This window comes from Ammospiza nelsoni, chromosome 13 (assembly GCF_027579445.1).
Source record: "Ammospiza nelsoni isolate bAmmNel1 chromosome 13, bAmmNel1.pri, whole genome shotgun sequence".
Classification (NCBI taxonomy): domain Eukaryota; kingdom Metazoa; phylum Chordata; class Aves; order Passeriformes; family Passerellidae; genus Ammospiza; species Ammospiza nelsoni.
In genome coordinates this window covers 14,370,564-14,393,513 of record NC_080645.1, presented here as the reverse complement: position 1 = coordinate 14,393,513, position 22,950 = coordinate 14,370,564, and the positions used below count along the sequence as shown (strand labels likewise).

The 22,950-nt window shown below is 55.7% G+C and overlaps 2 protein-coding genes across 5 annotated transcripts in view; both read right to left on the bottom strand.

Moving 5' to 3' along the window:
• Window positions 1-17: 17 nt before the first annotated feature.
• On the bottom strand, window positions 18-11,944 carry FA2H (fatty acid 2-hydroxylase). The gene is made up of 7 exons (XM_059481527.1): window positions 11,678-11,944; window positions 5,753-5,848; window positions 3,907-4,049; window positions 3,703-3,809; window positions 2,261-2,433; window positions 1,522-1,774; window positions 18-880 (listed from the first exon to the last, which is right to left on the bottom strand). The coding sequence occupies exons 1-7, from the start codon at window positions 11,942-11,944 to the stop codon at window positions 801-803; spliced, it is 1,119 nt and encodes a 372-aa protein (XP_059337510.1). The 3' UTR covers window positions 18-800.
• A 4,206-nt stretch (window positions 11,945-16,150) lies between these two features.
• The window catches only part of WDR59 (WD repeat domain 59), a 47,903-nt gene continuing 41,103 nt past the window's right edge, over window positions 16,151-22,950 (bottom strand). For 2 of the 4 annotated variants that reach the window (XM_059481711.1, XM_059481709.1), the window contains 6 exons: window positions 22,696-22,808; window positions 21,529-21,676; window positions 21,364-21,436; window positions 20,212-20,338; window positions 19,648-19,790; window positions 16,151-17,818 (listed from right to left, as the gene is read on the bottom strand). In XM_059481711.1, the coding sequence (XP_059337694.1) occupies window positions 17,583-17,818; window positions 19,648-19,790; window positions 20,212-20,338; window positions 21,364-21,436; window positions 21,529-21,676; window positions 22,696-22,808 (840 nt within the window). In that variant the 3' untranslated portion in view covers window positions 16,151-17,582. Of the gene's footprint in view, window positions 17,819-19,168; window positions 19,237-19,647; window positions 19,791-20,211; window positions 20,339-21,363; window positions 21,437-21,528; window positions 21,677-22,695; window positions 22,809-22,950 lie in introns of those variants that run through there. The other 2 variants (XM_059481710.1, XR_009419364.1) reach the window with 2 other exon arrangements.

Here is a 22,950-nt window from a genome sequence, read left to right as displayed (position 1 = left end):
TGAGCAGCCCTGGGGGATACATTTCCCAGACCCTTTTTAGAAAGTTTTATTTTTCAAAATATACAGTTTATTTACAATTGTAGTGTCTACAGTTTTACATATAAATTTATTTCAAACCTTTAAATATCTGCAGTAAACATTAGGGAAAAAATAATAAAAAATAAAATCACAGGATCAGCAAAAAAGGCATCTCATAGTAATTCTTTTCATCAGAGTTTGAGTTTCAAGTAGCCAATGTCTATGAAAACCATGAACTTGATAAATCTGGCAGAGAGATATGGGTTAGAAAAAGGCACAATCCAGAGCTGTGGGACCTGCCCCAAAAGGGCTGCAGGCCAAGAAAACCCTGTGCTGAGATGGGCTGGGAGAAGGACCTAGGACAGGGAATCCCCTCGGCATGAATTAGGCAATAGAGGCAACTGCAGCGTGTTGGGTGCCCTGGGGAGAGGGCAGCCCGGGAGAGACAGGGCTCTGGCAAGGTGCCAGGGCAGGGGAGGGAGCGTGGCATCAGGCACTTCATCTTCCAGGCAGCAGATCTGCCCGTGCATCCATAGCCTGGAGCGGGAGGGCAGCGAGGTAGGGCAGGAGTGCACCAGGGAACCCCACAGCCTCTTCCTCCCCTTTCCTCACCATCCTCAGCCCCCCATCCCCCTGCCAGTGCCACAGCTGGACCACAGCACTCCACAGGGATGCTCCACTTGGAGTCACTGCTGTGGCACAGCCCCAGGCAGGGGCAGGGCAGGGACACCAGCCCCAGTGCTGGGGCACAGAGCCAGCAGCTGAGCTCTGGGCTGGGGCTGTCAGTCCTCCTTCTTGAAGGTCTCCTCAGGGATGAGTGTCCGGAAAGGATAATCCCAGAAGCGTGTGCTGATGCCAAAACCTGTGGGCAGGCAGGAGAGAGTTCAGCCCATGGCACCACCATCGAGGTGTTGCAAGGGCTCTGTGTTAACTGGTGAGGGAGGAGTGGCCACGTTTTGGGGAGGGAGGAAGGCAAAGTGAAGACGAGGAGGAAGAGCAGAGGGAGCAGGAGCTGGCTGGGCCATGCCAACAAGCCCCATGGATGATAGCTTATCTGGATGGGGCGTTTTCTCCTAGGAAACTGGGCAAAGGGCAGGTTGAGCAAGCACTGGGCTAGAGAAAGTGTGAGGCGGATCTGGAGAAGCCCAGGGCCTCACCCTCCACCTGTCAACACCTCCCAGCAGGAAGAGATGCTGCCCTGGGCAGGGATAGGCACCCACATCCAGCACCATGGGGATTTGGCATTCCAGGCAGCACTGATGTCCACCAGTGGGACAGGTGCTGCCTTCACCCCTGCTCTGGCTCCTCATCCTCACCCTGAGAGCCAGGAAATATTCTCCCTGGGCTACAGCACCTCACATGCTGCTTCCCCAGCAGCACAGTGCTTGGCTTTCCTCATCCCAAATCCCAAATATTTTGGAGCAATCAGCTTCACCCACGCAGCTAGGCTGGATCTTGGACATCCCCTTCCCCTGCCAGCATGCACGGGGAGCGCAGCACTACCTGATTTTTGGTGTTCAAAGTGGTGCTTGACGTGGTAGGCCTTGAGGCCGTACAGGTAGGTGCCCTTTTTGGGGGAGCCATAGTGGAGGTAATAGTGCATCATGTCGTAGATGACGTAGCCGCAGAGGCCCCCGACGAAGACGCAGAGCCCCAGCACCTCGGGCAGCAGCAGCCGCAGCACGCCGTAGAAGAAGCCGATCACCAGCGAGGCCGGCACGGGAGGGAACACCAGGCGGGAGCTGTCGAAGGGAGACTGGAAGCAGAGAGGGATGGTGGGACAGGCAGCTCCCACTCAGCCTTCCTCCCTTTGCACATCCCTGACAAGCATCAGGGAAACCCATCTGGGAAAAGCCAACAGCAAAATCCCTCCCCAGGTTGTACCTGGTGGTTGGAGCAGGCCCCCATGCGTGCCCAGGTGCCCAGGCAGGGGATGGCTTTATCTGGTAGGTGCCCAAGCTCCACATTTCCTCCAGCAAAGCTAGAGAGAGCCTATGGCTCTTTTGGTTTTCCCCCTTGCCCAACCACACATCTGGAAAAATTAACTCCAGCTCCTCCAGAGCTGCTTTACAGCCCTTGCTGGTATTGGGCAAGTGCGTCACTTGGGATGCCACCAGTCACACTGAGCAGGCAGCAACAGGCTCTGTGTGGGCAAAGGGCACACAGTGACAGCTGCAGCGGGGCAAAGGCCACCATTCCCACGGGCCAGGCGGTGTCAGCGGGGGCGGGAGCTGCGACTCACCTTGTGGTGCTGCCCATGCAGCAGGAAATGCAGCGTGATCAGATAGTAATTGCTAGCAGGTGGCTTCATGTGGAACACAAAGCGGTGGATGAGGTACTCTAGCAGGGACCACAGGACCATTCCCAGGAGGAAGATGAAGGGGAAGTAGTATTTGTGGACAGGGATGGAGTACTCTACACAACAAGACATGCAGTGGTCAGCAGGGCAGGTGCAGGTGCTTTTATCCATCACCATCCTCCCACTGGCATCAGGGTGATGCTCAGCTCTCCTTCCCTCCCACCGCTCATCCACCTCCTGCCCTGAGCTCCTCTAGGGAGCTAACTGCCCAAGCTCTGCTCTAAACCACATTTTCCTTTGATTCCGACTAATTTACAGAAACAGCCAGCTTCTTGCTGCCTCAGGAAGACTGAGGGGAGCTCCCTGCATTCCAGATTCCAACGTGGGCTTGGATGTGCACTCTAGGGACTGTGTCACCATTACACAGCTGCTTCACCCACCAGAACAAGGCAGGAAGGACCTAAGTTGCACAGGCAGCACTCATGACAGTAAAACAGTGCTGTTGGTGTTTATTTTTTGGGGGGAAAAACAAAAGACTTGTTGGGCACTTTCCCCCGCAGAACATTTTTCAGCCACCTCCTTCTTTCAGGGCTGGCTGCCAGCCCTGTGTCCTTCCTAGCAAAATTTGGATTGCCCCAAAACCCACTTAATTTTAGGGAAAAAAATCCCCACAAAACTTGGCAGCAAGGTGCTGGATGCCACAAAGAGCAGGGAGTGCCTGTGCAGCCGGCGCTCCCCACCCCACAGCCGGGCACAGCTGGCACTGGGTGGCACCTTGCAAAAAAAAAATAGGGAGCCCAGCAAAAAAAGAAAAAAAAAAAAATGGACAACAAAGAAGACAGCTTGCCCCGGGCACGGTTGTTGTTCCCGGGGGAGCAGGGAGCAGACAGTGGGAGATTCAGGGGCAGGCGCTCGGGGTGAACAAGCCGCGCTCTGTGCGGAGCCGGCGGCGCTCAGAGCCGGGTTTGTTCCCCGGCATTCAGCCCGGCTGGGTGGGCGGCAGCGGCATCGGAACCGCCCCGGCACCCGCAGCGCTGTGGGCACCGAGGGAACGAGGCAGGAGGGAGCAGGCTGCAGGCCAGGGGGCTCTGTGCCTCTGCTGATCCCTGGGGGATCAAATCTCCTGGGGAGAGAAGGGGATGGAGGTGGGCAAGCACAGGGGGCTTCATGCAGGGGACACGCTGGCGGCCACAAGGGAGAGGTGCTGGTGGCCACAAGGGAAAGGTGCTGAGCTGCTGCTCTTGCATGTGGCTTTGGTGAGCACGTACAGAATGAGGGGTGAGGAAGGGATGCAGGTGTCCAACCAACCCATTCCTGCCCCATGGCCCAGTGTGGGGTCAGCAGTGGAAGCCCAAAGGCTTTGCTGCTGCTGCTGCTGCTGGTACCTGTGGTGAAGGAGGAGAAGAGCCTGGTGTTGCCCTGAGCAAGGGAGGTGTAGCTGACCCAGCTGAGATAGAGCACCACGGGCGTCCACACCATGAACACCACGTACCTATGGGGCAGGAGGAGCTGTCAGAGGGCGTCCTGCTGGCTGGTGAGCCATCCCCCTCCCAGGGCAGGCACCAGCCAGGGCACAGTGCAGAGCTCACCATGCTGTCTTGGAGAGGAACTCGAGGAAATCCGAGTGGAAGAGGCGGATGGGCCGATCCACAGGCTGGTGCACCCACTCGTCGTACTTCTCCCCCAGGTAGCCCACCTGCCACAGCAGGGGCTTCTGCCAGTCCACCAGGTCCTGGGGGAGCACACAGGGGCTGTAGTGCTGGGGAACCCACAAACCATCCCAGTACCAGGCACAAAGCTGAGCTGCTGCTGCTGCTGGAGGATTCTGGGCTGCAAACCCCTCCCATGCCCCAAGAGCAGCTGTCTCTGGTTCCAAGGTGCCCTGAGCTCCCCACAAGCACCAGCACAGGGCAGACAAGGGGCCAAACACACCAAACACACATCAGCCCAGGGCTTAGCTCACCCCCATGCCACCAGGTACCTGCCAGAAGATCAAGGTGAAGGTGGCTGTACCCAGACCTGGCTCAGCATCAGGCCCTGATAACTGAGGCTCTTTGCTGCCAAGATGAGATAGTGAGCAGTGATATGGCCCAGCAGAACACCTCTGGTGCCACATGGATCCCATCCCCATGGCACTAACCCAGTCAAGGACGTTTCTCCTTGTGTAAAGGACACATAGGGCAGCCACAACTGTTTGGGCACCCCAGTAAGGAGCAAACTGGGAAGGGATGGGGAGCAGGACACAGGATGGGAACACAGGCTCCAGCAGTGCGGCTGAGCACGGCTGAACTCAGGTGCAGGAGTAAGAGGGGACCTGTGTGGGTACACATGTTGGCATGGCATGAAAACAGGGAGGCACAACTGGCATCACCACCTCTGCCGCTGCTCAGCATCCCTGGGCACATCTTCTGCTGGCCTGGCCAGATAAGGTGGATTCTTGGTCCCACCCCTGTGCCAGGACTGAAACCACGCTCGCCTGGCCAAGCCCTGGGCCTGGCAGCTCTCCTTGGGCTGCTTGTGCCACACAGCACTGGCACAGCCATGTGGCACCTGGGGCTGTGCTGCCAGTGGTGGGGATGGCTCCGTTCAGGGCATCCCAGGGCAAGGATCCACAGTGGCTGTGGGCACTTTGGGGGCTCTGCTGCAGGCAGGGATGAATACAGTCACACAGGAGGGGAAACAACCCCAACTGGTGTATGGGATGGGAGCAGAGCCATTCTCCACTGGGGCGAAAGTTAAAGCAAAAAGGTCACTTGAAAATGGACATTCTCTTTTAAAGGTGCTCAGTGATAAAATATTAATTTGGGGGGTGAAAGATGTTCTCCTGCTCTAAAAAAACTCCAACTTTCTACAAGATAAAAGCATGCTCACCAACCAGCTGGGACCATGCAAGATGTGGTGACCAGATGGAGCTGTGGAGGGCAGGGGCAGCCAAAGGCACCTTGAGGACAAGTCCCCACTGTTGTGGCATGCTTGGGAAGCAGCTGGCAGGGCAGGAAGCACCCTGCAACGCAGGGATCACCCTACCCAGCCTGGGGAATCCCTTCCTGCTCATTACGAGTGCTCAGGCAAGGGGAAAAAAAAAAATAAATAAAGTAATAAAATAAATAAAGCACGAAAGAAATAAAAGCAAGCAAGGTGTGGCTTGGCAACACTTCCCTGTGGAAGGGCACAGCTGCTGTCAGAGAAAGGCATCTCTCCCATGCTGCTGCAATGGGAGCCTCCCAGCAGGGCCACGCCTGTGCAATAAAGCATGAGCAATGCCATCCACAGCAGGAGAAAGGGCACAAGTGGCTGGGTCAGCTTGGCTCCCTCACGCCATCCCTCCCACCCAACAGCCCAGCAGAAACCCAGCCCTCACGCAGGGAAGGGGAGACCTGGTGTTTCCCAGGAGCACTCTGGCAAAGAGTGTAGGAGAGACTCCAGAGCTCTTACCCTCTCCACAGGCACTGTTCTGTAGCAGAGATCTGTGTGCTCTGGAGTCTGGGCTGCTGCAGACACCTCCTTCTCATCCACTGTCTCAGAGAGGCTCTGGAAAGAGAGGGAAAACTCTGTGGTGAAGCACCAGTGGTGGATTCAGCTGGGATGGTGATGGCTGTAGCACTTAGGGGTATGGCCAGAGCGAGCTCCTGCCTGCTAAACAAATATGGGGAAAAATCTGGTGAATTTAAGTCAGTGAGTTCCTGCAGAGCAGGTTTCCTGAGGGAAGCAGCTGCTAGTGAGCTGCCCTGCCCTTCAGACATTGTGGGCTCGGGGCTCTTTGGAAACCTCCTCTCAAGCCCAGTGTTTGGAATGCCCTGCCCATGGACAGGACAGCACGGCAGAGTGGCAATGCAGAAACTCTGGGCCCTGGGACAGCACCTTCCCCTGCAAATAGGCAGTGCCATGGCAGAGGTCACCTTGGCACTGCCAGTAAAGCCTGGGGCATTGCTGGGTTACTGCTCCCTCCTCCCACCCCAATGATCTCCAACAAAAGCCCAGCCTGAATTTTTGGTCCCTCAGAAAGCTGGGCTGGCAGGCCTGGGGAGCATGGTACAGCTGGTGCCACCACCCTTCTGTGGGCACAAAGAAAAACGCACAGAAAGAGTGACCTTGTCCAGGGAAAAAGGCAAAGTGTCCTTCACAGGGTGACACTGGACTGGCTGCCCTTGCCATGGGATATGAGGTGGGGTTTGGACTGGCTGCCCTTGCCATGGGCTGTGGGATATGAGGTGGGATGTGGCTCAGGAGGGCACACTGAGGCACAGGGGATGCGGTGGTGGCAGGATGAAGACCCAGCTGCAGTCCCGCTGGCAGGGCGGGCTGAGGAACAGGAGGAACCTGCCTCGGCTGATGCTGGGAAGCAAACACGGTGCCAGCTGCCAGCACAGCCTCCCTGCTGCAGCCGTGCCAGCCCCGGCGCCGGCCGTGGGGGCTCGCTGAGCCTGGGCCGTGCCCGTGCACACCCCATACCAGCCGTGCCCCCCGGCAGCAGCGCCGGCTGCCCTGCAGGACGTGCCGAGCATGCCTTTGTCCCGCTCTGCCGGCCCTGGTTACCCATTAACCCGGGCAGGACACGGCGGGGCCGCAGCTCAGCCCTGCCCGATGCGGATTCAGCCGTGCCGCTTCCAGACTGGGAGGATTTTCCCCCAGCTCCTCAGTGGATGCTCTCCCCACAGCTCTGACAGGGATGCACTGCCTCCCTATAGAGGGGAATACAGCCCTGGCAGCTGCAGGAGGGCCTGGGATGCAGGAAAACCGGTGTCACCTTGCCAAGATGTCAGGACTTAACTGGGGACACCGAGGCAGGGCTCAGGCACTGTTTACCCACGGCAGGCACTCCTTGCAAGATGTGCTCCCACCCCATTTCTCAGGCTAGCCGGATTTCAAGCCTCATTCTGCCGGTACAGGAACTGCATTACCCAGCTCTGAGGCAACCCCTTGCCTGGGGCAGCAGGCATGGGAGGACAGGGGATATTTCCAGCCAGTATTTCCAGGCTGGAATCCCACTGGCATCAATTTTACTGCAGGCAGAGCACCGATGTGAGCTGATGCCATGTACCACCACACCTCTCTGTGAGGATTCCCACTGCTATTTTCCATGCTGCACACTCTGTCCTTCAGCCAGACATTCCAAAACCCTAGGTCAGATGGGATGTCTCAAAATCCAACAAAGCATGGTGGATTTATGGTTTTGCCTCTGCCCTGCAGGTGCTTTGGAAGAAAATTTGGCTTTAAGAGAGTGAAATGTCTTATCCGTGCCCTGAGAAACGGGCTGGGGCTCTCCACCTTCAGCTTGCACCACAGCCCAGGAAGGATGCTTAGGAAAGCTGGGCTGACGCAATGCCCGGCACCTCTCCTCCCTTTTCCGAAATGTTCACACACCTCCAGTTCCCCTGCCCATGGATGCCTGAGCACCGTGTCATGCCTGGAGGCTTCCTGGTCCTCCCAGGTCAGGGAGATGGACTGGGGGCTCACATCCCATCTCACCACCAGCACCTGGGCTGGTTACCATCAGTGACATGCCACTGCCCTGTGGGCTATGGCAGCTCCCTGTCAGCACCTGAATCATCTCCTGCCCCTCCTCTTCCTCAGCTGGGGAGCAGGAGGAAGGCTCTCCTCTTGCTCACCCTGGAGCTGGCACTGAAAGGACTGTAGCTGTGTCGCAACCAGGACACAAACCACGCTGGCATGTCCCAGCTGGCTCCCCAAAGGGTGGCCTGTTCCTGCCTGCCCCAGGCACGCAGGGGCCCTGCTGAGATCCAGCCCCATGGACCTGAACCACTGCTGGGGCTTCTGCCCGTTCTGCTCTAAACAGGTGGGCTGGGAGGAGGCCCAAGGGCTGTGCTGAGCTGGGCTCTGCTGTCACCTGTGGGTGGTGAGGATGCACCTGAGCTGTCCCCAGGCAAACAGGTCCTGCCAGGGAAGATGAACAAGGGGCCTGATGTAAGGAAGGGAAAGTTAACGCCCACAAGGCGCTGTAGCTGTGAGTGAGCAGCAGTCCTGGTGAGTGCTGCTGGTACACACAGGGCCAAACACCCAGGGCATGGCACGATCCAGTGACTGGGTGACCCAGCATCCACCTGAGAGCATCTGGCTGCCCTGTGTGGGTCACACAGGGCGCTCTGCACTGGTCCTGCACCAGCTGGAGAGCACGGGCTGTGCCAGCCCAGTGCTGCCCTGCATCAGGGCTTGGGGGCATTAAAAGAACAAATCCAGCTGTGATGTGAGCTACAGACAGAAGGAGTGGCCCAGCACAGGGTTCAGTGTTCTTGGGACACAGCCAGAGAAGCTGGAAAGCCCCCCCTGGCCCAGCTGCTCTGCCAAAAGCCTGGACCCAGGGGGATTTTCCACCCATTTTCCCAGTGAGTCAAACCCCAGAGGAGTCCTACCATACCTTGCATTGCTCCACAGCCTCCAGCACCTTCACTGAGCTCCTCAGAGGCTGTTTGCTGGTGTCCACATGGGACAAGCTGTGTTGGCAGTGCAGGTACAGGCATGTAGCATGAGGACACCCCAGGAGGTGCAGAGGGCACCAAGGAAGGTGGGGGCACCATCCCACAGCACCACCCCAGCAGCACTGTGCTCTGTGCTCTCTGGCTGTCTCTTGGCCCATTAAACACTGGGTGCAGCAGGACTATTAAAAGGAGGTGAATTGAACTGCTAATCATAGCAGCAATATAAAAAGTGACTTCTTGTTACATCAGCCCCAAAGAGGTGCCCCAGGTGTCCCGCCCACGTCCAAGCATGCTCAGGCTGGGATGCAAAGCCAGGGTAGGTGCAAAGCCAGGTGCAGCAATACAGGCAAGAGGAAGAGAAGGACAGTAAACCTGAGAAGGATGGAAGATTTACTGTGAGTCACAGCCACGTCACGCACCCCAAAGAGGCTGTGATGAAAGTCCCTCATTGCTCAAACTGGAAGCGTAATTAGATGATCCAGCTCCCTTCTAGCGAGGCTGTTAAAATCCACTGTCTACTTTAGGTAATTGTTGGTACTCACTTTGATCTCCCCTGTATGTCCTGCTTGCATAGATAAAATATTTAGGGATTAATTTGTCCTTAGCCAAAAGGATTTGGGTGATGCAGAAAAGTGACCTGCGGCCAAAGGAGAGAGCCACAGGAAGGGGCACGGAGAGGCCAGTGGAATGAAGGCTGGATCATGTCTTCTTTATCTGTCCTGCATTAACACATTTTCCCCCCTTTGCAAAATCCTGGAAATTCCTGTGGGAAGCAGGGGAGGATGCTGGATGCCTGTGGGACCGGAGAATTCTGAATCCCTCAGCATGGGGATGATGCAGCCCCGGGACATCCGACGGGCAAGGAGAGGCACTGGCAAAGCTGTGGAATCAAACTGGGGTAATGTAACACTTCCTCCAAAGAGCTCTTTGGGCTACACCTGCCCCAAAACACCCAAAGCATGACCCCAAGCACCACCAAGGACACCACCTCTCCCCAGAGAGGATTTTTGGGGAGTGGGGAGTAGGGCAGGGCAGCTGTCACCTCAGTGCATGCTGGATGCAGCCTCACCATGCAGCAGGCAGCTCTAATCCCTGCCCTGCGTGCTCCAGGCTGGGATGGTTTATCTGGCACCAGGCAGTGTCAGATCTCCCTGCAGCCTGCGTTATCACGCCATGTATTTGCATTGGGATGGTGGCGGCTCCCCTCGGCACGGGAACCCGTTTGTCCGGTACCTTCCTACCCCAGCCCGCTGGGCTCGTCACGCCTGCGAGGAGGCGGCGGCTCGGCGAGTGTCCCAACAGAGGAGGTGCCACGGCCGGGACCGTGCGGGGAACAGGCAGGCATTGCACCGGGGCTGAAACAAAGCCCCGTCTGTGGCGCTGGGGCCGGGGCTGGCCCTGGGCAGGACAGCAGCGAGAGCAAACAAGCAGCCAGAGGGACCGGCCGGTCACCGACCCCGCTGGGATGCCGAGAGAGGAACTGCTGGGCCGGAGAAGGGGGCTGGGCTGGCTCTGCTGCTCAGCATCCTGCCCACGGCCGCTGGTGAGGGCTGGAAACTGCGCAGGAGTGCCCAGGGCCACCCGGAGGCTGCGGAACTTCCCTTCCACCTGGGCAGCACGGGACTGGCACGGCGGGGACAGAGCTGTGTCCCATGCCCCTCACCAGGCAGTGAGGGATATGGCTGGGCTCCCCTCTCAGCAGTGGCTGCTCACCACTGGCAAACCCCTGTGCCCAGCACCGTGGTCCCTGCTTGAGTGCTGACAGGGCCAGGAAGGGTGTCCTGTCCCAGTGCCCACTCTGTGCCATACAGTCCCGCTAAAACTGACACTGAGCTCCATCTCCTGCACCCCTCCAAAGACCCCAACACCTCCATGCCACATTGGCACCCCAGATACACCCATCAGCCCTGCTTCCTAGCATGGCAGGGAGGGAGGTGGCTGTGGAGGGGGACCCTGCAGGTACTCAGCTCTGTGCGCTTGGCACCCTCAGGGCCCCCTGCACCTCAGAGCCAGAGAACTCCTGGGAGCCAGGAGGCACATGGGACCTTGGCACCCTGCACACCTCAGGCACCACCCAAGCAGACCCCAGAAGCCTCAAACATCCTCTGTCTCCTTCACCCCTCATTGCCCTGTAGATCCCAGACCCTAAAGAGCCTGATCCTATGGATCCTGTCCTGCTCACACCAAGTCCCAAACAGCTCAGACTGAGATCTGGGTGCACTAAACACCTTATATGCTGCATGCACCCCAGAAACTTCCTATCTTGTACACCCCAAAGCCTATCCAGCCTCTGTATGTCCTGAACAGCTTGGGTGCTGAGAAGCCTGGACCTGGAGTGCCCTACAGACCCTGTATGACTCAGATCCTGCACAGTTTGCCCTACAGCCCCTGCACATCTTAGACTCCATGCACTCTGGACTTGAGATGCTCTATAACCTCAGCAGTGCCCAGATTCCAGAGAGCACAGACCTGGAGCCCCTATCAAAACTCGATCCAGGACCTAGGGCACCCCATAATCTCTGTACATCCCAGTCCCACGACTATAGAAACGCTGTGTATGCCACACCTAGGGTGCCTTAGAAAGATCCTGCACATCCTGGATCGGGATTTGGGATCGGGACACTCACTGTACAGACCCTGCACATCCTGGATCGGGACCTGGGATCGGGACATTCGCTGTACAGACCCTGCACATCCTGGATCGGGACCTGGGATCGGGACACTCACTGTACAGACCCTGTACATCCTGGAGCAGCACCTGGGACACCCTACAGCCTCTCCATTTGCCAGTTTCGGGACGTGGGGCATCCCACAGCCCTTGTTCACCTGTACCCAGCACCAGAGGCACCTCGCAGAGGCTGTATGTACCCCCGGCTCCCCTATAGCCGTGTCCCCCGGTCCCGGCTCGGCCCCGCGGCGGTACCTGCTCGTCGCCGGGCTCTATGTCCCCCACGTAGTACTGCTCCAGCCAGCGGCGGGCGTTCTCCGAGTGCCGGTGCGGCGGCCCGTCCAGCGCGGCGCTCACGTCGGTGCCGGCGCGGCGGCGCAGCAGCTGCTCCCCGCCCGGGTGCAGCCGCACGAAGCCGCTCAGGTCGTACAGGCGGCGGCGGCAGGAGACCAGGCAGGCGCCCTGCGCGCAGCGCGCCCGCACCTCGGCGGCGCTGAAGGAGCGCGGCCCCGCCGTGGCCATGGCCCCGCCGCCGCTCCCCGTCCCGCTCCGCTCCCGTCCGAGTCCCCGTCCCGTCCCGTCCCGTCGCCGCGCTCTGCCCGCACCTGCTCATCTGCATACATGCATATGCAGCCAGGCCACGCCCCGCACCCCGCCCCGCCGCAGCCCATTGGGCAGCCAGGGACGGGTGGGGCACGGCTGGGGTGCGGAGGCTCCGCCCCAGCGCAGGTACCCTGGAAAGTGGGAATGGGGCATCCCTGGAGAGGCAGAGCGGGGCACAGGGGGCGCAGGGCACCCTCAGGGGGACGGGGAAATGGGGCGGCCCCAGGGGAGGGGAGAGTGCCCCCCCTTGGGCCCAGGGGTACGGCCAGGGTGGGGAATGGGGGGTCGGGGCAAGCTTGGGTGGGTTATGGGGTACCCCGGGGTGGAACTGGAGTATGGGCATCCCTGGGGCAGGGATGAGGCTGTGAGGACATGCTGGAGGTATAGGGCACCCCGGGGGAATCACCCATCCCGAGTTACCAATACACCTCCAAGGTCCTCGGTGGCCAAGGCAGAGGACACCCCAGTCCTGGCTCAGTGCCCAAGGAGAGCAGGGTCACCCAGAGAGGTCACCCAGAGGCCAATTCACCCCAGTGTCACTTGCTGCCAGGCACCACATCCCTGTTCAAAGATATATTTCAGTATTTAATTAAATTTGCAATTCGCCAGGGGGGCAGGAGGCAGCCCCAAATACCCCAAATAATCACAGCCAAATAATTAATAAAGAATTACAGGAAAGGAGTTTCCCATGCATTTTTTGGGGGAAGATTTCCCTCTGAAGTGAGGGGGGCCACTTTGGGATGACACCCTTGACCACAGGGGCTGGCCACATGCCAGCAAATTTGGTGTAGCTGGCCACACCGGGCTGCAACCAGTGATTAAGGTGGGGTTTGCCATCCCAGGAATGGGGAGCCCCCCCAGCTCCACCTGTAAGGGTGGGTCAACCATCACACACCTCAGCCCCCCGGCCTTGGGTGCTGTGGGGTGCAGGCCAGGCCCTCACTGAGGCCTTTAATCAAGGTGGATGCAAAACCTGCTGTGGCAGTCAGCATCAGCTCCACCTTCCTACCCAGCTCCTGGCACAGCCCTGCCTCCTGCTTGGGGGAAAAGTCCTGTTTTGGGTGGGCAGGTTGATTTTGCACCCTGATAGGAGCACAAGGGTTAAGGGTGGGCATGCTCCTGGCTGGGGCTGCTGCAGGGCACCTGGGGTGCATTGGGAGCCCCTTGGGGTGGAGGACAAAAACATTTTCTGAGGGTTGGGAGAGCCAGAGTAGTCCTGAGAGGTCGCTGGGAGACCCCAAATGAGGTGCTGGAGTGGGACACTTCCAATTCCCTCAATGGCCAAGGTGGTCCTGGTTGTGGCGGGTGAGCCCAATCTGGCACAGCTCTCTGGGCATTAGGGTGGCTTCTAGATGGACACTGAGGATTTTTTTATGAGCATGTGGGCAAGTTGGGGGGCAGATTTGAATGAGCTGGGGCTCTCAGCTCCCCAGACCCCAAGCATGCTCAGGTGCAGTGGCCCTTTGTGGGGTGCTGGAGGAGATGGAGGGGACACCTGGCTGTGACCCCACCATGCAGTCCCCACGGCTGTTCTTGCTTGTGCAGCCCAGCCCTGCCATGGGTTTTGGGGCCACAGGCTGCCAAGGGCCACCCTCTATAATCACCACTCATGGCAGAGCTGGGTCCAGCCTTTTCCAGCCCACAAAAATGCTGGGTGACCTGTGGAGCCCTGCTGCCATCCTCTCCCAAGCTCGCAGATCTGTGGTCCTCAAATTTCCCACAGCAGGGCCCAGGGATATGAGCCAGGCTCTTGTGAGCTGACACTTCATCTGCCCATGTTACCTCCTGGTCTCTGTGGTGGGGCTCTGTCCCCCCATGCAGGGCCCAAGGGTGTCCCCACAGTGGGTGAGCCAGCTCTGCAGTGACAATGGGGCACCCTGTCACCTGCAGAGCAGGAATGCACTGAGCACAGGTGGCACTGGGACAGGGACAGTGCTGGGAACAACCTGTACACCAGCATAGCAGCACACACTGGCAGCAGAGGGTTGTGCCAATGCCCCGTCCCTGCTGCTGTGCTCACCCCTGTCCCTGTCCCTGCACCGTGCCAGTCCCAGGACAAGCAGGATCAGGAAGTGTAACTGGTTTGCTGATCAGCCTGGCTGGAATGAGAGCAGCCAAGTGGCTTTGGCTCATCAGTTCCTAAACTGGTTTCCCCAGCAGACAGACGGACAGACGCTGGGGCTGGCACACAGGAGACAGCAGGAATGTGCTGCTGGGCTCAGGGCAGGATTAGGCCCTGCAGTGCTTGGAGGGGCTGATGCTGGGATAATGGAGCTGTGGCTGCCAAGGAGGAGGAGGCCAGCACAGACTCTGCTTGGTATCGCATCCATGGGAAAGGTTTTCCCTCTCTGCTGAACACTCCTTGTTTCTCTGCCAAACTCGATCATCAGGGATTAAACTTCCTTCCCTGCACATGGAGAGCCTCAGTGGGGATAGGGAAGGCACACCACATTTGTTACACCCTCAGTAGGAAAACAAATAGGGTTTAAAATGCTGACAGTGGCCTTTAGGGCACAGCGTGGGTTGTCATGGGAGCCCTCTCCCTCTTCCAGCGCTGTCCTTGGGAAAGCTCATGGATACACAGGTAACAGCTCCTGGGATGCACTTGGCAGGCAGCTGAAGCAAGTTTTGGCAAGCAGCTGTTTTCAGGGTCAGACCTGAGGTCTTCCACCCTTGGCATCCTCCTCTGCACGGCCTGGGACGGGCGCCAGAGCAGGGGTGGGGTGCGTGGGCATCTCTGCAGGGCGCTGCTGCTGGGCTCTCCGGATGGAGCTGGCCAGGGACAGGATGGAGCTCCTCTCCTTGGCAGTGTCCAGTCACTCCTGGAGCCCTGGCACAGCCGTGGCACCAGGAATGCCCTGAGGGAAGTGGTTTGGCACCCCTCCCACGCAGTGCACAGAGCACTCCTCGTGCAGAGCAGCTGGTTTAATCCAATGCCCCCTTGCTCCTGCTCCAGCAGAAACCATGGAGGGTCATCCCCTGCCCTGCAGTATGGCTGAGCACACTCCTGAGCACTGTGCATCAGCTGAGGGCCCTGTCAATTCACCCGGTTTGCCCATGGCAGCATCCCAGAGCTGGTCTGGTGCACACTCTGGCCCACGCTCACTGCCTGAGCAGTCCCTGCTCCCCTCCCTTCTCTAAGGCTGCAATTCAGAGTGAGGTTTGGCCTCACTGGGGAACTTATTACACTTGGTATCAAGTGATTGCAAAGAGCAGGTGGGTGTGGGGACAGGCAGTGGGTGGGCAGCACAGAAGGGGCTGGTGGGGGGCACCATTTACTGCTGCCCTGCACGGCAAAGGTGACAGCGTTTCTCTCTCCACCTGGCTCCAGGGAGGCAGAATAAGCCGGTTGTGTTTCCTTGCAATAGTCACTTCTGCATGGAGTAGGGCTGCTCCCAAAGGAACCACCAGACATTCTGCAGGGTGTGAGAGAAATGCCGGCAGCATCTGGGAAGGATTCCACCTACCTGTGCAGGGCTACACAAACACCAGGCCAGGGCTTTTCCGCCTTCCTCTGAAGTGCCGGCGTGCTCCGCCTCGGGGCATTCACATACTGCGGAGATGGACCGTAATGGACTGTAATAACACACTAAATACCACGATTTGTCGGTCCGTCACCTTTAAATAACAAATCTCCTTTCCCTTCCAAGCTACAGGAGCACTCGAGCATGGAAATGAGAATACTTCCCGGCTGAATGGCAGTCACGGAGGGAGGCGGAGGGCGGCAGCGCTCCCCGGCCCCGGGGCTGCGGCGGCGCCGGCCGGACCCCGCTGCCCCCGCCCGCTTTCCTGGGGGGCAGACGCTGCCCAGGGCCTCCCCGAACTGCAGGATGTGGGCTTGGGCTTGCCGGCAGCTCAGACGCCGTCCGGCTTCGCTTTCCCAAGAGGAGCCTCACAACCGCGGGCAGTTCCCAGGCTGGTGGGGCAGGTGCCGGCACACGGTCCCAGCCAGGGCTGGGGGAGCCAGCAGTGCCTCAGCTCTTGGGGGGCTCTCCTAAAGAGCCCCCTGCTTTGGGGTGCAGGGAGAGGGCCATGGGTGCAACACTCACCATCCACTGGGAGGGAGAGCTGCTGGGGGCTCCCCACAGAGAGAGCCATCAGAGCAACACCACATTCTATCAGAACAGCACTTAAAAAAATAACTTTAATGTTTTAATTGTTTAAGATACATCATCTGTTTTTTCCACAGCAGGATCCCACTGCCTGAGCTAGCACAGGGGTTGGGAAGGGCAATGGCACGTGGCCCCACTCAGCAGGCAAGCGTGGGAGAAGGGATCAGTGCCAGTACAGGTGGGGGTAGCTCCAGCTGGCTCATCCCTGGCACACATTAACCCAAATCCAAAACTCAGGCTGCAGCCAGCCCTGGAGAGGCACAGGCTGCAGATTCCAGGTGTGCACACACTGCACAGCAGCATCCCTGCACTGGGAGTGCCCTGCAGGCACAGCCCCAGACAGACAGATCCATCAATACATTCTCCAGTCGATGCCCCACAGTTAAACCTACTGCCTCCATGGATTCCACCATTCTTCCAAACCCCCTTTTTCCCTAGAAACTGCTGTCTCCCTGTTGAAGAGCCTCATCACTCCAGCAGCAGCAAATCTCAAATTGACCCTAATTTTCCCCATAGTGCTCAGAAACAACAGCCAGAAGGAGCTGTATTGAGTAAGTGTCCTCTTTGTGTGCTCTCAGTGAAGGAGCAAAGGCTTTCTGAAACACCACATCTAAAAGACAGTGTGGATCCCAAACTCAAAAGCCAGATGCCTTTTCCAGTAACCAGGAAGTGTCACCACCAAGACAGGGACAAGTTAAAGTGCATTTTATCACCTGGTCAGAGCAGGAAATGGAGACACCTTAAAGCCTAACAGTTCTAAAACTGCTGGAAGCAACTAATCTCAGGGACCTTGGGTGCTTGTCTGGGCTTTTCACAGGTACTGACTAGTGAGCAGAAATTATTTAAGATGTAATCCCGAAAAATGCCATTTCCTTTCCTTGCTTTGTGAGGAAATCTAAACGGTGTAAACAGCCATTCAAAATAAGGACCCTGCTGCTTCCAGGGAAACTCTGAGCACAGTTCCATGGACTATTCAAGTGCCACTTAGAACTCACCTTCAGAGCTTACTGTTGTTTCAGAATTATTTCTGCTTTAATTGCGTAAAACTTTTGCTCAGTTTGAGCCCACGTAAGGAGGTACCTGGTAAAGACTCTACATTGCTGAAGCAAGTTTGTCTCTGCCAGGTGGGCCCCTTCCAGGGGAGCTTTCAAAAACCTCTTCATCCCAAACTAAGGAATATTCATACACCCTTCTGCAGGAGAGAGCAATTTTTCTGGTCTGGCATCCATTGCCAGCAATGGACACAGGGAATTTGGTCATATTGGTCTGAAAGCAACCTGGGAAGCGCAGGAGTAATGGAAGCACTTGTAAACATCACCACAGCACACTGCCAGGACATCCTGCTCCAGCTCCTTGCGGCGACCTCCTCCAGACAGAGCTGAGCAGAGCTGACTCAGCATGGCTTGGGAACTGAATATTCAGTCAGTGCCCGCTGTCCCCAGTGCTCAGAAGGTGCTCTCGAGCAGGCAGTGGCAACCACAGCCCGTGGGACAGACCTCCTGCGTGCGGAACCACTCCATCATGTGGCTGGTGTGGCCGCCGTGGCCGCAGGTGAGGCAGAAGTTGGAGGAGCCGCGCACGGCCACGTGGCAGATGGCGCACTGGAAGGTGAAGCCCTTGCAGACGGCGCACTGTGTGCCGCGCACCTCGCTGCGGCAGTGGCTGCAGTACACGCCAAACTCTGCCAGGAACACAGAGAGAGGGACAGTCAGTGCTGGAATCATGGACAAACAGCCCTGCAAACAGCCCCTCACACTGCTCAAAGCTCCACCAGGATGGGAGGGTGGCTGGTGTTTAGAGATCTTGGTTTGTTCTCCACACGCTATCAATGGAATGGGGAACTGGAGCACTGAGGCACTGACTGGCCCACCAATTCCCCTGATGGCTGGATTTCAAGCCTTGGAGACACTGACTCGTGAAGGTTCCTGCTGGTCTCACCCACCTCTTACCATTAGAGTCACTAAGCAAGCAAGAACAGCCTCCATTTTTCATCAGAGAGCACACCTGATGCTCCTGTACCAGACTGTCAGCCAAGGAGGAGCAAAGGCAGTGGGTTAAGTCACCTGTTTTCACTCCAATTACTCCCCAGAAGTTGTCTTGGGTGACAAAGGGAGGCTACTGCTCTTTATCTGGCATCCTTCACCTGTTTTTTCCCCCAACAGGTCAAGCACATCTGTTTTTGTAGAAGACAATTTGGCAGGTGTCTTTAAGCTGGGCATCTACACTGCTGAAAGTATTTTGGGAGGAAAGTTCTCTTTATCTATTTGTTGGCTAGCTCACCTAGTTAGAGATCTTGCAATTTTAGCATAAGGACACTTCAGTCAAGGATCAGAGATGAAGACAGAGCATCTCAGAGGGAATAAAGGACATTCATCAGCACAGAGCTGAGCATTGCTGGCATGGCAGTATGTGAATTTTCTAGCTTTCCTGGAGAGATGTTACAGTCTACAAAGCCCTTGAACCAACACCTGCAAGCCTCACCTCCATCCAGAAGTGTGAAGTCAAACCCATTTACTGGCAGAGTTGGCTTCTGTCAGAGGTTAAATGCCACATTTACTGTGACATTTCAGTAACCAATGGACATTTCATCCATGTAGCTGTAGCAGGATGCTCTGCCTAAGCAGGAATAAACCAGCTTGGATTCTGCCTTACTTGCAAGCTATCAGTATCAGTGATGGATTGAGTGGGGTGGGGGGCTGCTGTTCTTAGTGTTGAAGAATGCTGAAATCAGCTTGATCACACTACCCCAAATTATACCCATCACATGGATAGGTAAGGCAAATGCTGGCATCAACAGGGATGTGAAAACCCTGGCAGGGAAGGGAGAGGCAGATGTTTACAGAAGAAGAAACCAAAGAGCCGATAGCATCTTACTCAAAAATAAAGCACGTTCTATGGAGCAGGCAGGACAACATTTTATCTAAAATTGTGTGACTGACAGTCAATCACTCCATACCATAAACACCAGTTCCATTTTTAAATGGTGAAAAAATTTAACACACCTCCCTTAGGTGTGTGTGAAGATCCTTACCTTGGGTGGGGACACCCCTCAAGGTCACTCCACAAAGCTGAGTGAGAGAGATTTGCCCATGGTCATTGCTATGGATGGACATCAGTGTCTACCTGATAATTCTTAAGCTAACTTTGATATTATTTATTTAATAACCAGTTCATTGCATTTCTAGTTTTAATTTTCTATACTGTGTGGTAAATAACTCTGATTAAGGCCTTTTTAGTCAAATGATTATCATTATATTCATCAATTTAAATAAACCCTTCATATTTTATTCATATTAAATAATTGGTTTGCCATCATTAATTCTGTGGAACAATTTGTACCAAGGTTCAATTACACCTATATAACCACTTTAAACCCTTGTGACTCGCTTGTTGGATCTCTGATAAACTCTGTCCTCTCATTCACGACACATCCTGCCCTGCAGATTGCACGTTCCTAAGCTCCCCAGGCAGAGCTGTGGCTCTGCCTGAACAACTGGACCTGGCACTCACCAATTCCCTTGTGGGGATCAGGAGGACACGAGACAAACTTCAGAACCTCAGCCCGCTTCTCTCGCAGGCCCCAGCGATAAAGGATTTCTCCATAGCACTTCTTAAAGTCATCAAATTGCTGAGTGTTGGCAGGATCCAGCAGCCTAGAGGAACAAACAGGCTTGTAACTGGTTGCCTTTCAGACTTGGGTTGCAATCCTCTTTCCTGCAATGGCTATGCAACCAGTTCACATTGCTGGAAATGCAGCAGGGCACTTCCCACGGGTTGCTGAAACATTGCTGAACACAAACTGCTCTGGCCTTGATTTGTTCTACACTCCAGGGTGCACACTCCGTGGGTGGACTGTCCTTTGGGATCCCCACTACGGCCTCTTAGGGATGCATCATGTGTAATCCCAGCAGCACTGATCTGCAGGATGAAGCTTCCTCAAGTAATTGTGTGAATGACAAGGTCTAGGGGCAGATGTGGTACTACACAGCACCAAGAGACTTGGCCATGGAGTTCTACATGACTGAGACACAAGTAAGGCATCTCTGAGTACCCCCAAGGCCTGTGATAACCTACCTTTTGTTTTTCTCATGCTGGTCCTTCTCCCTCTCCCGAGGATCAGGATACGTTAGGTTTCCGTAGCGGAAGTCGTCCGGAGAAGACTCGCACCAGGGAGTGGAGGTCTGCTCTGTGTCTTTGTTTGCTGCAAACACCAAGAGGCTGTGAGTGCATCTCCCCCCTCAAAACTGCAATCAGGAAGGGACATGAAAGACCACAGGTTTGCACCCCCGTGTTTCAGTCCTATCTCTGTCCTACCACCCTCTGCATTCCAGCAAACACTGCCCCGCCTCCGAGAATTACGTGCCAGCCTCTGCTTGCCAAGTGCTTCTACAACACTTTTGGTGAAAGGACTTATTTGGCATCAGAAACATGGCAGAGAAATCTGATGTGGAGGAATCCCTTTTGCCTTCTGCTTTAGATAAAAAGTAACCAGGCAATCAATCCCATGCAGCTTGCTTGGGAACATTTTCCTGGGCGGACCTGGGTTCCTCTTTCCTAGACAGGGAGGGCTCTCATCACCAGGACTGCTGTTACGTAAAGGTACAGCCCTGGGAGCAGGGAGATGACTGCTAATAACTGCTACAAAAGATTCTCCACTTCCCTAGCCCCCATCCTCTCCTCTTCCCCATGTCACACATGTCTTGATATCACACTGAAAAGTTACAGCTTTGGTGCTAACAGGGCTGATGCTGCCCCAGGCCATGTGTATCACTAGGAATCTGCCAAAAGTTTCAACTCTGACACCAGAGCCCCCCCTCTGTGACAATGAAAAACCTCTGTGGATATTCACAGCACCAAAAACCCAGTCTTTCCCACTGCTGCATTTCTTCCAGTGAGAGAAGAAAGCCCAGCACTGCTTTTACCCCAAATGCTGTGGAATTAGCCAGCTGTTGACATTTTGGGGCCATTTTTGATACTCACTGAATGAAGTACCTATTGAAGTCAGAAGGTGTGGGACTGCAGGAGCCTCGACACAGATACTGCAAGGCCTGCTCACTTCCAGCCATGGAGTCACACCATCCTGGCCAAACCCCACTGAGCTGCTCTGGCAGAGCACATCTGCAGTCACAGCCAGTCCTAACTCCCTCTTTTCCCCACCACAGGAGCCATCTAAAACCTTGGCTGGAAGGGTGGGAGATTCCTTTATTTACTAGCCAGGTCTCATACCTATACTCCAGCCTCCAGTGCCAATCCCAGGATCTGACATGCTGGAACAGGAGCCAGAGGAAGTAAAGCTGGGCTGTTGAGGGGGAAAGGAGAATAAATCATGTCATCTATGTGAGAGATGTTCAAAGATATCCAAGACAAATGGGAAAGAAATGGTGATCATACGTATCGGCTATGGGAGGCCAGGTTGGAGGCACGCTGAGGAAAGGGGACACAAGAGTTGGGGCACCCCTGGAGCCTGGACTGGGCTTCAAACACACTGCAGAGCATGGCCAGGGTCTGGACATCGTGGAGCTGTGAGTAATGAGCCAGCCTGGGAAATGAAAAAGACAATGAGTGTGAGACTGGTCAGAATTCAGCAGCAAAACCATTGAGACTCCAGGGGCAGTTAATTTCAAGCCTGTTGCACTCGTGGGTTTGGGTGTCATGACTGCCCACAGGAGGTGTGCACTGAGGGACTGGGGACTGGGTTGGCTTTTCTGTCACATTTTTGAGGAGCCAAGTTCTCCTTCTGAAAGCACTCACACCTAACTGGTGAGAGAAAGAGAGGAGCTCTGGGAATTCAGCAGTACTTGGGCTCTGATGCAGTGCTGGAGCCATTAGACTCACTCCCAGCCACAACATCTTTTTGACAAAGGCCTGTGGGTACAAGTGTCCTGCACCTGGGTCACAAGGCAAAAGGCTGCTGCAGGCTTTCTAGAAGGCTAGGAAGTTTCCAGTTTGCTCTGAAGGCTGAGAGTGATAAAGAACAACCTGTGCTGTGCTCCCACTGCTGCCATGCAGCAGGAGAGAGCTCAGCCAAGCAACAGCATGGAAAGTACATCACACAAATCCTGCACTTCCAAATAGCATGGATCAACAAATAGTATCAGTCATGGATTATGTAACTCCTGAGCAGATTCACATGGAAAACATTTGTAGCTAACACTTGGCTTTGTGGCCACTGGAACACTTCCCAGTAAAGCTAACAGGAAACTAGAAGGTGAAAAAAGGTGCTGCACCAACAGGCTCGTTTAGTGGGGAGCAGGAAACCCAAATCTCCAAGTCAAGCATTGTGGGCATGGAAAGCAGAGCTCCACCTGTGTCTGGCCTATTGCTCAATGCTGGCCAAGGAAGACCTGAGTGATAGGTGGAAGGTCAAGAGCTGTCTCCTGTATGCCAGAAACACATTTGGAGTTTCCCTTTGTGATGCATCACAGGCTTGAGATGGGAAAAAAAAAATCCATGCTGTGGCACTATCCCAAACCTGAAATGACCCCTTACACATAGATAGTTATGGAGGGCTCTCCTTCCAACCATTCCCCAACCCCTCCCCAGCATTCAGACACGTACAAGGACTCCAGTAATTGACGTCCAAATGGATGTTGTGCCCAAGGTATCTCTAAATCTGGGTCAGACTTCGGTCCAAGACAGAGATCAGTGGCTACCATGGCCAGTGACCAAACCTGGCAGACAGGAAGGAAAAGCAGCAAAGCTACAATTAGGATTAACCACACTCCCAGGGCATAGGTGTGCACAAATTCACACACAGACAGACAGATAATAATGGAGCTTGTCTGTTTGGTTTTTTTTTTCCCCCTGACAGCA

Excerpts from the sequence above, each read along its gene's own strand:
- FA2H (XM_059481527.1), bottom strand. The coding sequence starts at position 11,944 with ATGGCCACGGCGGGGCCGCGCTCCTTCAGCGCCGCCGAGGTGCGGGCG. Across the intron at positions 4,050-5,752 it reads GAACAGTGCCTGTGGAGAGG|GACCTGGTGGACTGGCAGAA; the intron begins GTAAGAGCTCTG and ends GTGCTCCCCCAG. Across the intron at positions 2,434-3,702 it reads CTTCTCCTCCTTCACCACAG|AGTACTCCATCCCTGTCCAC; the intron begins GTACCAGCAGCA and ends CTTGTTGTGTAG.